Genomic DNA, 14527 nt, shown 5'->3' on the forward strand with positions numbered 1-14527 from the left:
CTTTTTTAATACTTCGCTTCATTTAAATATCCTTTATCTTTCCCCCTTCTTTCTATATGTGAGATCTCTTGGAATACTAACCACAAATAATATGTGAAGAGTAACGCAGAAAAATAAAATAGTGTGACATATAAAAACAATATTGTTATTACTCTTGTTATTAACATGTAAAATTAATATTAAAACCCCAAATATCTTGTTATTAACATATTAACAAGATACCCACAAAATAAAACCATATTAACAGGACGAAGAAGCCATTGAACATCATTAAAGTTTGATTGACATTATTATTACATCAAGCAGAAGAAATAAAAAAATGTTGGTGGTGGGTTGATTTTCCTAGATTGGGCATATCCAAATTGAATTGTTCACACGTTAGTCCAGAATCTCCATCAATGAAGGCGTAGAACTACAGAAAGAGTGGCACCAATAACCAAACAACAAACCAGTTAGGTGAAAGAAGGAAGCACATATAACACTTTAAGATTTCAGCATGAAAGCTGCATTCTATAGGTGAACAGACATAGTGGTGTACAATGAATGTACTCGTTGACCTATGCATAGTGCCTCTGCTTCCGTATACTTCAAATTTATCTTGCTGAAGATGGGATGGATATATGCTGCTTCCACTTTTCACAATAAACTACATATTTTCTATTACTGTGAGAATCAAAGCTGCAAATATCTGCACACCTTGAGGACACTAAAACAGAAAATCAATATATAAACAAAGTATAAAGAACTGGACAGGGGTGTGTGTGTAATGTGTATAGTTGGAGTCAACTAAAGCCATTTTTTATCATACGATAGAAAAGATAATCAGCAATATGTTAATAATTTAGAAATGTGATTTTGTAAATACTGGTCTTGCTTCCATTGTTTTGGCTTAATGTTGGATGCATTTATAAAGACAAAAAATACATGAAGATTCTAGGATGTTATTTTTCATCTAAACGTGTCTAAGAGCCTATCTCTTTTTGTTTTTGTTTTGTCACAGTACTAAAGAGAAGCTCTAGTCTTTGGACGCATGTAGTTTCGCATGACTATAAACAAACAACTTTTCTTGTGCAACTAGGTATAGTGGCAAACAAGAAAGAAGAGAGAGGTAGGTTATAGTAAAAGGCTTACATGCTTTTTCTTGTCACTTATAATTTGAGATCCAGGTTACTAAGCTTAAATGTTATCCGTTAAGAGCTAGAAAGTAGGGGAAAATACCTAGAAGCTACGGTTCCCTTTCCAATAGCATTTCTTTGTTATTTTTTTCCCTTAAATTTGTTTTTGTCTGTGATAATTTGAGTACACAAAAAGTGAAGAAAAAAGAAAGATTTTAGTTTGAGGTTAATGGGTATCCATCAATCAATCAAGCAGGAATTGATAAACAAATATGATCTTACAAGCATGGTTATTCTTTCTTGTTTTCAGTAATATTCTTCAGCTGCTGTTGCTGTTATCTTTATTTTCTGGCCACTGCCCACAAGCATAGATTCTCTCTATGTGCGAGTCCTCTGTCCTTGCTGTGTGCCTTAGAAATGGATGAATGTGCTTTACACTGCTTGGATTCTCTCTGCCCATAAAAGGTTTCTTGCTTTTCTCTGTCTATACCCTCTCCTTTTCATTGATGCTTTCTTAGGCGGTTCTAGGTACACTCTATAGCTGGTGTAGTGTGAACACTACATGTACATGAGGAGGATGCACACATACCCGTTTTATTCCAACTCCACCTTACCCGTCTTGGTATAAAGAGGGCTCACCATTCTGCATTTTCTTCATTGAAGAACCTCTTAGTCCCTTCGATAGGTTGGAGTGCTTTGAAATTTTGAAACAGCAAAATGAGCTATGCACATTATCATATGGGCTCTGGTTAGTTCTTTTGCTCCCCTTGATAGTCCTTTATCCTTCCTTGCACCTTGCATAAACTTTGGATCAATAGATTGTTATCCCTTGCATTAACTTTTTCTTGCTATTGAATGGTTGAGCGTTTGGAAAGTCATTTTTATAATTCATGCGTTTTCTTTTCTTGTTCTAGCTACTTCTATTGTTAACTTTCATCAATGATAATCTCCTTGGTCCATTTGGAGGATTATCATTACTTTTTTCCCATGTTTTGAAATCTATCAGCTATTTTCAACATTTGTATGCCATTTGCAGGTAGTAGAACTGCAAGGAGAAGTTTGGAGTTTGGGAAGACACATGTGGTGAGGCCAAAAGGAAAACACCAAGCCACTATCGTTTGGCTGCATGGTCTTGGTGACAATGGTTTGAGGTATAGATGCATGTTTTGTACTTTTTCTACTGTGGATCCCTCTCTTCTTGGTCTACCTTATCTCCTCGTCGTTATTTTTTCCTTTACCTAAACCCTCTTTTTGTATTTCTTTTTTTATCTGCTCTTTCAGTGTTAGAAGGTAAGTGTAGGGAGTATTTCTGACAAGAATACTCTTCATAGTGAGAAGGAAAGTTTAATGATATCAGAGGGATCCAAACTTGGGTTTTTCTGATGTATGTTGTATGTTTTCAATGTGGAGTGTTTTCTTTTAGTTGAGATTCTAAATGGAATAAATACTGTTGGAAAAAGTTGCTAATTATAATTGTTGGAAGTTTGATTTGGAAGAGTATATACTAGATTCTCGACTGAGGGACCACAAGATCATTTGTTCCTATACTCAAATGAGCAACTTGACATGATTTGACAGAAGAATATTATATGAATAGAAAGCAATCATTCTAGAATTTTTCATTGAACAGTGTGTTTAGAGTGGTCATAGAAAATATCATTAAATTTGATCATTTTAATCCATGGATTTTTATCTAGCAAGTTGGTGTTTCCCTAATTGATGTCTGCATTCTTCTCATATTCTAATTTATGCGGCAAACATAATAAAGATCTTGAACTTGGTTTTGTGGCAGCTCATATCAGCTGCTGGAATCCCTTCCACTTCCAAATGTAAGAAATGGACTTATTCTCTATTTGCTTTTGAACAGAAATATTCTCACTTCATCTCCATAATATTCTCATAAATCTATATTCTCTGGTGCCGATGTTTCTTATGATGTGATATGTTCAGATAAAATGGATTTGCCCTACTGCTCCTACCCGCCCTGTAGCAATACTTGGTGGTTTTTCTTGCACAGCATGTAATATTCAATCCCTCTTGTATTTCTATTCTTTCTAATTGAATCAGCACTGTGTAACTGTAAGCTCCTGTGATGGGTATGAAAACCTTTCTTGCATTAATCAGGGTTTGATATGGGAGAACTTTCAGAAGATGGTCCAGATGATTGTGAGGGTTTAGATGCTTCAGCAGCACATATTGCCAACTTATTGTCAACAGAGCCAGCTGATGGTACTTTCAAACTCTAAATATAATCCTTGTTCATGTAAAAGAAAAAATTAATCAAACTCTAATTTGTAAGATGATTTTCCAACTTCAAGTATGTCCAATTTGGGACATGCAATTGATATTTTGGGGATTCATTCATTCAGTTAATGAAGTTCAATAAGACTTACAATTTTTTGTAACAGTTAATGTTGGAATTGGAGGCTTCAGTATGGGTGCTGCTGTAGCTCTATACTCTGCAACTTGTTTTGCCATGGGAAGGTATGGAAATGGCATACCATACCCTGTCAACTTAAGAGCAGTTGTTGGACTAAGTGGTTGGCTTCCAGGATCAAGGTATGATTATAGTATTTTTTCTGCAACCTTCCCTACCCCATTAATATAATATGCATATATGATGGTCCATGTAGTCACATGCTAATGATTGTTGCTATGGTTGGCAACTTCTGTTCATGTAGGAGCTTAAGGAATAAGATAGAAGTGTCACATGAAGCAAGAAGGCGAGCTGCTTCGTTACCTATTTTGCTGAGCCATGGAATCAGTACATATCTATACATCTTACATCTTATATGCTACAGAATGTTTCTTTTTTATTAGAGTGGGGTGCTTATAAATTAGTTCTATTTCCATGCATGGACTAAGAAATTTCTAGTTTATGCGGAAATATATTCCTTTTCATTTATGTGACATAGACTTATTGTTGATGTTGCAACATCCTTTTACCACTTCACGTATCATTATGTCATACTCGATCGTTTACTTGGTTGCATTATTTAGTGTTCTATGCTACCTGTGACCAAGTCCCACACTGCTTGTGTGTAAAATGTTACATCCAAGACGTGTATATAAAATTTGAGTCCAGGAACAGTGTCAAGCATACCTTTCTCGGCCTTTTGGCTAAGATCAAGTGTAGTATCTGTTCTTATCAGTTTAATATCTGATACGTGGGCCATAGGCCCACATGATATTAAATTAATCTTTTTAGGGAGAGAGTCCATTACAATAGCTTGCTATTGGGCCTCTCACGCGTCGCCCATGTGTTGCACTACTGCACGGGCGTGGCGCATCCCACCCAAGCCAGTGGAAGCCACTTTAATTATTGATTGCTAATGACAGAGATACGTTGGTAGGTGAGAAATGAATAAATAATGTTTATTTTTGGAGGTTTTGGTGAAGTTGGTTAAGTAATTAGCAAATAATAATTTATATTGAAAATTATTTTGAAATGCATTAAAATTCGTAAGATGAGTGCATTTTTATGTTTTTAATAAGCATGTACTTGCAAATTAACTGCTCGTAAAGCCGTTTGATTAAACTATTGAAGCCAACCTTTAATATTGATCTTGTAGGTGATGATGTAGTTCTCTACAAATACGGAGAGAAATCAGCACAATCCTTAAGTGCAGCAGGATTTCGATATATTACATTCAAATCCTATGATGGGTAACATCTCTTTTTCTCAGCAGAAATAACCTTAACTCAATTCTGAATGATTCACGGATAATTAAAGCAATTATGTTTCACTTTTTCGGTGCAGGCTTGGTCATTATACAGTTCCTAGGGAGATGGATGAGGTCTCCAATTGGCTGAGCTCAAGGCTGGGGCTCGGGGGAACAACATGAATAACATAGTATCAGTCAGGGCATGCCTGTAAAATAACATGTGACTCCATCACGGAACGGTTCTCCAATATAAATAGTATGGTATAGGAGGATTAGTCTTCTAGGTTCTTCAGTCAGAAATAAGATCCGAATGTGTTTTCCAAGTAGTTATCGCTCTCTCTATATTACCATAGAACCTAGAGACAGGGTCAGCTGTACTGTTGGAAAGATTTTGTTTTAAATATTGTAACAATACATAGAACTTAGCTGCTTTATTGCTCAATATCAGTGTTTTCTTTTGCGGGCGGGGATGTGTGCAATGCTTGCTCGGAAGTTTGAAGCTATGAAATCGTACAAACTAGTTAAATTCCTTACCACAAAGTCCCTTAAATCATTAAAGCTAGATGCAGTTTACAGAGTTCTTATTTGAATATAATCCATAAATCCAGGTACAAAGAATTAACATAATTTAATCTTTTGGCAACTCAAATACAACATCTCTTGTAACTTCTGTGTTGATCCATGTTTACTGGCTTTTGAACGTGAATTCAAACACACCACAACTCTTAAAATTCAATCATCTTATGCCCGTGTTTACTGCTTGGGAGTAACATCTTTAAGCTTTTCCTTCAACTCACCAGTCTACATGGATGTAAAATATTTATTGATCAGTACAGTGATAAAATAATAGCCACGAGTGAAAAAAATCAAGTATTTAAACGAAAACAAACCTGGTGCATATTAAGAATAATATCTGATCCCCCAACAAACTCTCCCTTAATGAAAATTTGAGGAAATGTTGGCCAGTTACTGCACAGAAAGAACATGGAGAACACTGGGATCATACAAAAAATTGTAAAGGAAACCAATAATAAAACTTGGAAGTAACTGTACTTTTCCGGTGGTAAGAACCAATCAAATACAAGATCATAGTTGTATCCCATTATTAAGTGTAAAGACAAAATGACATATATCCACAAATATGTATAGATATCTGCGGGTTGACTACTTTCCAGAGATTTTGACATGGCTTGTGGTTCAGATTTTCAGAGACTAGAGGGTTTTTAAGCAAAGAAAAGACAAATAACAACCGGTAAAATTCACTAGGCATTATTAGATCAATTGCTCCAGATTTATGCAAATACAAAGAAATGAACAAATTTTGACCATCTGACTTTCAGTGGACATTCATCCTTTAAATTCCATGGGCATTGAAGAATCTTGCTTTGCTATTTCATTTTATTGAAAAAACTTTGTCATAACATTAATTGTAAAACCCATTCAACTCATCTTCATACTGAGAAGATCTGCTGATAATAATAAAATATTTCTTGATAGGGTATATCCCCACCCTTGGTATTATGAGCTACTGATAGTTAATGATCAAACATTAATGCTCAAAAATAGCCTAATCTATTACATAGAATAAAGAGAGAGAACGAGGATAGAAAGTGGCCATAAATTAAGCTCAACAAGCAAAGTAATAACATCCGAGAATGAGTTAGAGAGAAAGAATCAATATGTTAGGCAGCAGAGAGGTAATAAGATAAATAAGTATTAAGTTACCTGAATGCTTTTACTGCACTTTTCAGTTCAGGATCCTCCAAAATGTTTCTAGCACTTATTGGAACATCTGCAAGAGTAATATATAATGATAATTGCACCTTACAAAATTGTTATCAAGTAATGTGAATTCACAGTGTAACAAATTTTTTTCTACAACTTTACCATAGAATTCTTTAACATGGGGAAATGGAGCACTTCCACCATGAAGAAACAATTTCAGAACATATAAGTCCCTGTGTTTTAATTTATAGTTTTAGTACTACTCACCATAATGTTTTAAAACTTTAACAGCAAGCGAACTAAATCCACATTGTGGAAAATCAGGCACACCTTTCATGTAAACCATAACAGGATTACCGTTGACATCCTGCACATATTAATTACAGTGAACAAAAGTTCAACTTACAGACTACTAAAATTATTAAAGCAAGAAAAAAAAAATTCACGGGTAAAATATTTAATTGATATACCCTTACATGCTCAATAACATTTGTTAAAGAAATGCCAGAACTCTCAAGCTTATTAGCTGGCTTGAAGTCATCATGCGTGTCAGAATCAGTTGACACAGTAGTTGAGTATCTCATGCGATAGAATGATCCATTTAACTGCCAGCATCTTAAAGTAAGACCATTAGAAAAGGAAATTACAATTTGCAGTTTGAAGAATTAAAAAAAACCATTCAATAACAGTTGGCACTAAGTAATGCAATGCCACAAAAGGAGAAAAAATGGGGAAAAAAAATTCCCCAGAACAGTGCAGTTCAACAAACTAGCCAAGACAGATTGAAATCACAAAGTGAAAAAATTCACAAAATAAACGATACCCATTAAGCAGGGTTAAGTAAAGACTGCAACTTTTTATGATTCACACAAGTAGAAGCCAAAAGTAAACTAGTAACGATTAAAATGCACAAAAATGAAAGCTTGAACATCTTACGGGCCTGCTAAGGGAACGAGCTACGATTCCCTTGAAAAGCATGTTTGACAACGACGTCGCCATTCGAATTCACTGAGGAACCAAAATCTGAATGCACCCAACACTGGATTCGCTGTTTGAAGCCACACTTTCTTGGTGTAGGATTAAAAAAAGGATTTTTTAAAAAAAAAAAAAAAAAAGAGTGAATGAGTGTTCATTTTGAAAGGTCAGAAATACCCCTGGATAATATTTCCTATTCCAAAACCCAAAACCCTTTCTGTTCCTCAACTCAACAATCATATTCCGCAGCCTCGTTCTTGAAGACGCCATCAAAAGCAATCTCCTTTGATCGGTTTCCTTACGTTTTGTTTAGGTTAGCCTTTATGTATCATTTTTCTCTTTTACCTTTATCTTCTTTCTCTTCTGTTTATTAAATTTCCTTCAATTTCTTATGCCTCAATTCCATGCTGTTCTCTTGAGCCTATTATATTATTGATATGTTATGTGTGAGCAAGGTTTTGAAAATATGTTGAATTTGAGAAGTTTTGTCATTTATTGTATTGGTTTCACTTGTTTGTTATGGTTGAACTTTCGGTAATTTGTGTTTGTTATGATATGGTTGAACCTACACAATTGGCCTCTTTGTTTGTATAACTACTAAGTTATGATCTTTACTTGGTGCTGACTGGCTTATGTCTGATTTAGGTGCTGTTGCTAACTCACTGTTTGCCTATCCAAAATTGTTTACTTGGAAGAAGAAGAAGAAAATTGACTGAGATGGTGAAGGACAAATTAAAGAAACATGTTCTCACGGCTTTCACTTATAATGGTGACTTTGCGGCCATTCTGTCTCCCAATGGAAAGGCCAAAGTAAATCCATCTTCTTCTCCCCTCCCAAATGAAGTCATGTTTAGTAGTAGTGTACCTGAACTATTCCGGGATAAGTGCTTAAGTTTCCCTTTTGAGCACTGATTGTGGATGATTTTGAATTGCTTTTTTTGTTTTGCTATAGCGGATTAGTCTTACTTTGAGTTTACGGTTATTAGATGATAACTATGTCTTACTTTGGTACTTTATACACTACAAGTCTTCACATTTGCATAAGAACAATTTTGATAAACGGTACCTAATGAGATTTATCACTGATGTACTGTCAATCATTGGCGAGTCAAAATAATGTTAAACAGTCAACATGCATTGCAGTTGAAAGTGAGATTTTGTTGGATGTTGTAATTTTGTGATGGTATTTACCATGGTTCTTGTAAGGTTGTTAGTTTGATAACAAAAAACCATCATATAATTTTCAGATTTGGAACACAAGCACTGGATATTTGTTAGCAGAGTGGAAGGCATCAGATGGAGATCACGATATTCGTTATTCTTGTATTGCATGTAGTTTCATTGGAAAAAAGGTAGTATGGGCTCATAGGAAAATAAACTTAATTGCTACTACTTTTTTATGCTGGAATCTTACTTTTCCCCATCTGATAAGAATTGTATGCTTTTATAATTAGCGTAGAAAAGAACAGGGAACTTGCTTATTAGCTCTTGGCACAGTTGACGGAAGCGTTCTGGCTGTTGATGTTTCCAGTGGTGAGAGAGAGTGGACTACTAACTACCCTGGGTATTGTTGTTATTTCACTTCCTCTTTTTAATGTAAAACTTCAATGTATTGTTATATTTATCTTATAAAGTCTCAACATATAATCATATTGTAACAAAGTAATACAAATGATTTTTTTGTTTGTAAATCTCCATGCATGCTATCTTTTTCAAAAGCTATTGCTGTTTGATTATGAGATTAAAATGATAATTAATACCAGTGTAGAATATGGTTCTTGTAATCATCCAGGGGCGTTTGTGGACTTACATTTGCACAGAAAGGACATATCCTTCGAATTGTTGGACATAATGGGATGGGATACGAGGTTAACACTGAAACTGGAGAGCTTTTAAAAGAATTTAAAATTTCAAAAAAGTCCATCTCTTCTCTATCTTTCTCACATGGTGAGTACTAAATCCATTTTATGCTTGGTCCCTCATGTTCATTGATCTTCTTACACAACAACTGACACATGTCATTTTACTTATCTCTCCAGATGAAAAATATTTAGCTATTGTGAGCACTAAACTGAGGGTAATAAGCTGGGAAATTGGGAAAGAGGTTCTGAAGTTCCCTGATGATTTGGTACACTTCATTACCTATGCTGGATATGAATATTAGTTCGTACAAGCTCAAAGCATCATCAGATTTTATTTTTATTGTTTATCAGGGAAATGCACAGTATGTTTCTATATCCAGTGATGCTAAAGTTTTAGTTACATCAGATCTTGAGTGTAAGCATCTTCAAGTTTGGAGGTGTGATTTAAATTCAGGAACTGTGAGTAGTGGTCCTACACTTCCCATGAAGCATCGACCATTAGTTCTTGAATGCCACTGTGGTTGCAATAAAGAAGAAGATTTTGTTGTCTTAGCAGTTACGAGTTCAGGTTCTGCTTATATATGGAATTTGAATAACTCCTCCGAAGATCAGATACAGCCAACTAAATTGACAACAAATACTAAAAAAGTTGAAACTGATATGGAAAACAGTGAAAGTTCAAAGAAAAAGCGGACATCAATTATTGCATGCAGATTACAATCTGTAGGGGAAGACAAACAGATGAAAGCTCTTGTGACTTATGGTTCTGTTGATCATCCACAGTTTACTGTCTTAAATATTAGCAATTCAGGGGAGAATATAATATTAAATGTAGGAGATGAGGCTGATTCTGTTCAGCTGCATGACAATCCTTCTAGCAAAGGTCTGATAAACTCATAGCTTTTCTTGTACTTCCTTCTGATCAAATATTAGGTGATTCGAATTTTTATTATGTTTTCATGATTAATAAATCTTAAATACTTTTCCTATAGGAATTCGTGATATATTGTTGGCAAGCTCATGGTATTCCCATTTTTCCTTTGTTTGTTGTTTACAAGTTCTCTAATCATTTTAAACTCCTTTGACTTGGAACTATAAGCAGCTGTACCAACAGAAACCAAGAAGGCTAAGAAAAGACAAGCAACATCTGATCCTGATCTTCCGACCAGAACTGACGAGATTGATTTTGGTAAGAATTATAATATTTTAAGATGTTAGTCAGCATGAGATATTTGTTCCAACTTCATCAAGTATCTTTATGTTTTGCACTTCATTTTCTTGGTATGTGTTCCCATTGAAATTTATATTACAGTTATACTCAGGGTTGTTTATTCCTGAATTTTGAAAAGTACTTATATTTTTAGTGTACGCATGATTTACATTACAAATTCCTAAACTCACTATAGTTATGTGGGCTATTGAAATCTGAGTACTATAAGATTTTAAAAAATCATACTAAATATGACAATTTGATTTACTAAAATCTGTCATGTGTTGATTTTATGTAAAATTATTCTTTGGTTTGATCAATGGCAAGAGTATCACCATTCTGAGAAGTGTACATTCTGTATTAATTATTGATGAGTATTTCTTTTACTGGTATTTAATGTAGATCAACGAGAGGCTGCAGAAGGAGTCCTTCTTGATGATGATCTGAATGAACCAACAATGGGAGAGAAACTTGCTAGTCTCAGTCTGCTGGATGAGAACAAATCCATGAGTCAGAAAGAGCCAGAATCATCTATCCCAGCAAAGCCTCCAAGTGCAGACTCTGTTCATGTTTTGCTTAAGCAGGCATTAAATGCTGATGATCGCGCCCTTCTGTTAGATTGCTTGTATACGCAAGATGAGAAGGTTCTCTTTCCCTCCTATTTCTACTAAACTGTGTGTAAACTTAAATAGACATTGCCCACTTGCTCAGTTTCTTGTGTGTTATGCATGTTGTAACACCTTTTGCAGGTTATTAGGAAGTCAATTGCACAGTTGAACCCATCTAACGTCCTCAAACTTCTACACTCTCTCATATCCATTATTGAATCTAGGTAACACATCATAACAATAATCGGGTAATGTATGTTCAATATGCCTGTTAGTGTTGAAGAGATTACTTATTTGATATAAGTCTTCTGTTTGCCTGTGGGAAATGTTTATTAGAAAAACCACATTAACAGAGATAAACTATATTCATAAAAAGTTTGCTACAAAATCAGCACCACATTAACACAATAGCTTGAACAACAATCAACTGCAACCATAATTTACTGCTTATATGTACTACATCAAAACTTTTAACCATTAAAATTACTTTTTAGGGGTGCAATTTTGGCATGTGCTCTTCCATGGCTGAAGTGTCTACTACTACAACACGCAAGTGGAATAATGTCCCAGGAATCTTCATTAAAAGTTTTGAACTCTCTGTATCAAGTAAGTTCTGTGTGATGAATCCACTTGATAAGCACTTAATATGTCACTTGCTCTACCTCTTTCTTCTAAAGAATCTAAACTATCATGGACATGAATTCCAATAGTTTTTTCCTTATTTGATCTTTTGCTTTTTTGTGCAGTTGATTGAGTCTAGAGTTTCCACCTTCAAATCTGCCATCCAACTCTCAAGTTGCTTAGACATCCTTTACACGAGGGTAATCCTCTACACAATTTGTCTACAAGTAGTTAGTAGTTGTGATAAACTTGTATTTATTAGTGGTTTCTTTTGAAAAGGTTGTTGATGAGGAGGTAGATGAAGGTGAAATAGTTCCAGTCATCTACGAGGATAAGGATGACAGTGAAGAAGAATCTGAGGATGCCATGGAAACTGACCAAGATGAACAACAATCAGATGAAGCATTTGATGGTGTTAGTGACATTGATGCAAGTGATGATATATTGGAAGATTGATAGTGTCAAGCACACTTTTTTGTTTCTTCTCAAAACTTGTCTCAGCTCAAGTGAACATTGATTGGTCCTCAATTTATGTTACAACCCCCATATATTTGCCTATGCACATACTAATACCAACACGTTTGAAAATTTGACATTCCTTAGTTTAAATTTGTTTAGTCTCACAAGATCACGTAAAAAGTCGTTAAGAAAATTTACATGGTTTTATATAACTAGTAAATTGGAGTGTGAATACTAACGTGTGTGTGTGTATATATATATATATATATATAACAATTATTAGAAAAAAAATTAAGTAGCATTTTTTTAATACTTTATAGTAGGCAAGTTTTTTCGATAGCTTTGTAAAACATAGTTGAAACTAGATAGTAGAAAGTGAAAATTACATTGAAGAAACACAAATTGCATTAATTAAAATAAAACAGTGTGACTAGTAATCTCTGCCATGTTGGGCTGCGTAGTGCTCCTTCTCTTCATCACGCTGTGGTGCCATTCCAAATGTGTGTTTCACAGCCTCAGTAGCACCTTGGGCCATTCCCTTCACCTTTTCCCCCGTTTGCTGCAGAAACCCACTTGTGTTGTTCTTTCCAGATTGGGCCGACTCCTTTGTCGACTGGCCCATCTCTGAAGCCTTTTCTTTTGTTTTACCACTCTTCTCTTGGGCCTTCTCCTTTGCAGATTGAGCCGCCTGCTGGGTCTTGTCCTTTGCAGCTTGGGCTGCCCCTTTCGTTTTTTCCTTAGCTTCTTGGGCCTTCTGCCCCACATTGCCCATCATCTGGTTGGTCTTTTCCTGATCCATTAATCCATCAACAAACAGACCACTAATAAACTACTTTATATAAATAGAAAAAAAAAACTATTTTTCACTTTTTTTTTCATAAAATTTAAAATTTTAATAATAATCAATAACAACACACCAATCAAATAAAAAATTGTCGTTATTAACTTATGTTGATTTGAATCCTCCTCGAGGATGAAACTATTATGTTTTAAGGTGAAAAAGAAATTACATTATTTATTTTATCTGTATAAGTGAAGTTGCATAAATAATGACTCTGCATCCTATTGATGCAATGCGTAAAAAAAAAAGTGTACAAATAACGTAAGTTGAATGATATATTTGTTACCTCAGTTCGGCCCTTGGCCTCACCAGCACTGTAGCTCTGCTCATGGGATGCCATTTTTTTCTTCTTCAAAGGGTGTAATAAGCTCACTACTACTGTAATACAATTTTTTCTTGTGATATTGCTAGCAAGTTATGTTCATGACGAGGTTTGAATTGTGTTGATTCTTAATCTATAGTATTTTCATGGATTGTGCATTACTGCCACGTGTCCAATTTCATGACACGTGTACGACACGTGCCCCTCTAAGGTGATGGATACAAATTTGAGCACCTTTATATATAAGATATATTTGGATAGGGGGAATGAGCCATTGGAATCTTGCCACGTTGCCATCGGTTGAATGATGATATAATGATAGTTGGATGACTAGTGATAGATTCATTTTTTGAAAAATTTGTAAAAGCAAAAACAAATGTTTAACTAGTGATAGATTTGTGCATAGTAATGGAGAAATTGTCGAAACCAATATGGAAAACAGGGGTATACGAATCAACTATGTATAAATCATTTGATTTTCTGTTTGTTAGAAAAGAAAATTAAATTAGAAAAGAGTTCTGCAAAGTATATGACTCAAAAGCAATTGAAGTACAAGATCAAGAAAAAGAAATTTTGTTTTGTTCTTTTCTTCCTTTAATCTCAAGTGTTGGGGGTTATTTTTTATTAGGAAAGATGACGTGAGAACCAAGGGACAAACGCAGGTCAATCTACCCACTACCCTTGTTCAACTGGCAAGTACATTACAATTAATTAACAATTACATTATTATTATTGTTGTTGAACTAGTAATTGCATTGGAATATTTATTTGAATAAATATCAAACAGAAATAATTAAAAGAACTTTGATCTTAATTAGCGCATCATGTACCCCTTAAAGGGGTATTATCTCCCTCACTAATGATTTCAAACGTGCAACAAATGGATTTTCCTTCGCATGATTTCAAAAAGAAATGAATAGAAACATAGAAGTAAAATTTGACCAAGAATAGTTCTGGTAACACTTTTTTCACGTCCAAAAAACAAAAAAGGAAAAGGAAAATTCTATTAACACTTTATTTCCAGTTATATGAAATATAGATGGGAGGGCAAGTGAAAGCATTGCTCAAGAAGCAGCCTCGCACTTAAGAACATGCACTTTGAGAATAAATAATGAAAACAACAT

At 34.7% G+C, this 14527-nt stretch overlaps 4 protein-coding genes and 1 non-coding gene across 7 annotated transcripts; 3 read left to right on the plus strand and 2 right to left on the minus strand.

Moving 5' to 3' along the window:
• The first annotated feature begins 1178 nt into the window (after nucleotides 1-1178).
• LOC113857047 (acyl-protein thioesterase 2-like) lies at nucleotides 1179-5108 on the plus strand. Its single transcript, XM_027488725.1, has 9 exons — nucleotides 1179-1863; nucleotides 2152-2266; nucleotides 2908-2944; nucleotides 3066-3135; nucleotides 3240-3344; nucleotides 3524-3674; nucleotides 3797-3879; nucleotides 4688-4781; nucleotides 4876-5108. The coding sequence occupies exons 1-9, from the start codon at nucleotides 1833-1835 to the stop codon at nucleotides 4958-4960; spliced, it is 771 nt and encodes a 256-aa protein (XP_027344526.1). The 5' UTR covers nucleotides 1179-1832; the 3' UTR covers nucleotides 4961-5108.
• LOC113857300 lies at nucleotides 4215-4410 on the plus strand. The gene has a single exon (XR_003503190.1). It is a non-coding gene; the product is annotated as a U2 spliceosomal RNA (small nuclear RNA).
• Nucleotides 5109-5451: 343 nt separating the features above from the next.
• On the minus strand, nucleotides 5452-7507 carry LOC113857048 (monothiol glutaredoxin-S15, mitochondrial-like). Of its 2 annotated transcripts, none has more exons than XM_027488727.1 (6): nucleotides 7442-7507; nucleotides 6982-7120; nucleotides 6773-6872; nucleotides 6506-6572; nucleotides 5671-5749; nucleotides 5452-5581 (listed from the first exon to the last, which is right to left on the minus strand). In XM_027488727.1, the coding sequence occupies exons 2-6, from the start codon at nucleotides 7087-7089 to the stop codon at nucleotides 5534-5536; spliced, it is 402 nt and encodes a 133-aa protein (XP_027344528.1). In that variant the 5' UTR covers nucleotides 7090-7120; nucleotides 7442-7507; the 3' UTR covers nucleotides 5452-5533. The 2 variants fall into 2 exon arrangements, with proteins under 2 accessions (XP_027344528.1, XP_027344527.1); XM_027488726.1 differs by having other exon boundaries at nucleotides 6982-7110; nucleotides 7442-7504.
• Nucleotides 7508-7718: 211 nt separating this feature from the next.
• On the plus strand, nucleotides 7719-12381 carry LOC113857046 (WD repeat-containing protein 43-like). Of its 2 annotated transcripts, XM_027488724.1 has the most exons (13): nucleotides 7719-7793; nucleotides 8126-8290; nucleotides 8728-8832; nucleotides 8940-9044; nucleotides 9273-9427; nucleotides 9520-9608; nucleotides 9694-10225; nucleotides 10445-10531; nucleotides 10955-11196; nucleotides 11302-11384; nucleotides 11655-11766; nucleotides 11907-11981; nucleotides 12061-12381. In XM_027488724.1, the coding sequence occupies exons 3-13, from the start codon at nucleotides 8777-8779 to the stop codon at nucleotides 12235-12237; spliced, it is 1713 nt and encodes a 570-aa protein (XP_027344525.1). In that variant the 5' UTR covers nucleotides 7719-7793; nucleotides 8126-8290; nucleotides 8728-8776; the 3' UTR covers nucleotides 12238-12381. The 2 variants fall into 2 exon arrangements, with proteins under 2 accessions (XP_027344525.1, XP_027344524.1); XM_027488723.1 differs by lacking the exon at nucleotides 7719-7793 and having other exon boundaries at nucleotides 8137-8290; nucleotides 8935-9044; nucleotides 12061-12370.
• A 289-nt stretch (nucleotides 12382-12670) lies between these two features.
• On the minus strand, nucleotides 12671-13421 carry LOC113857223 (late embryogenesis abundant protein 2-like). Its single transcript, XM_027489020.1, has 2 exons — nucleotides 13368-13421; nucleotides 12671-13030 (listed from the first exon to the last, which is right to left on the minus strand). The coding sequence occupies exons 1-2, from the start codon at nucleotides 13419-13421 to the stop codon at nucleotides 12671-12673; spliced, it is 414 nt and encodes a 137-aa protein (XP_027344821.1).
• Nucleotides 13422-14527: the final 1106 nt, after the last annotated feature.

The sequence above is a fragment of the Abrus precatorius genome, unplaced genomic scaffold (assembly GCF_003935025.1).
Source record: "Abrus precatorius isolate BTA unplaced genomic scaffold, Abrus_2018 Scaffold153, whole genome shotgun sequence".
NCBI classification, from domain to species: Eukaryota; Viridiplantae; Streptophyta; class Magnoliopsida; order Fabales; family Fabaceae; genus Abrus; species Abrus precatorius.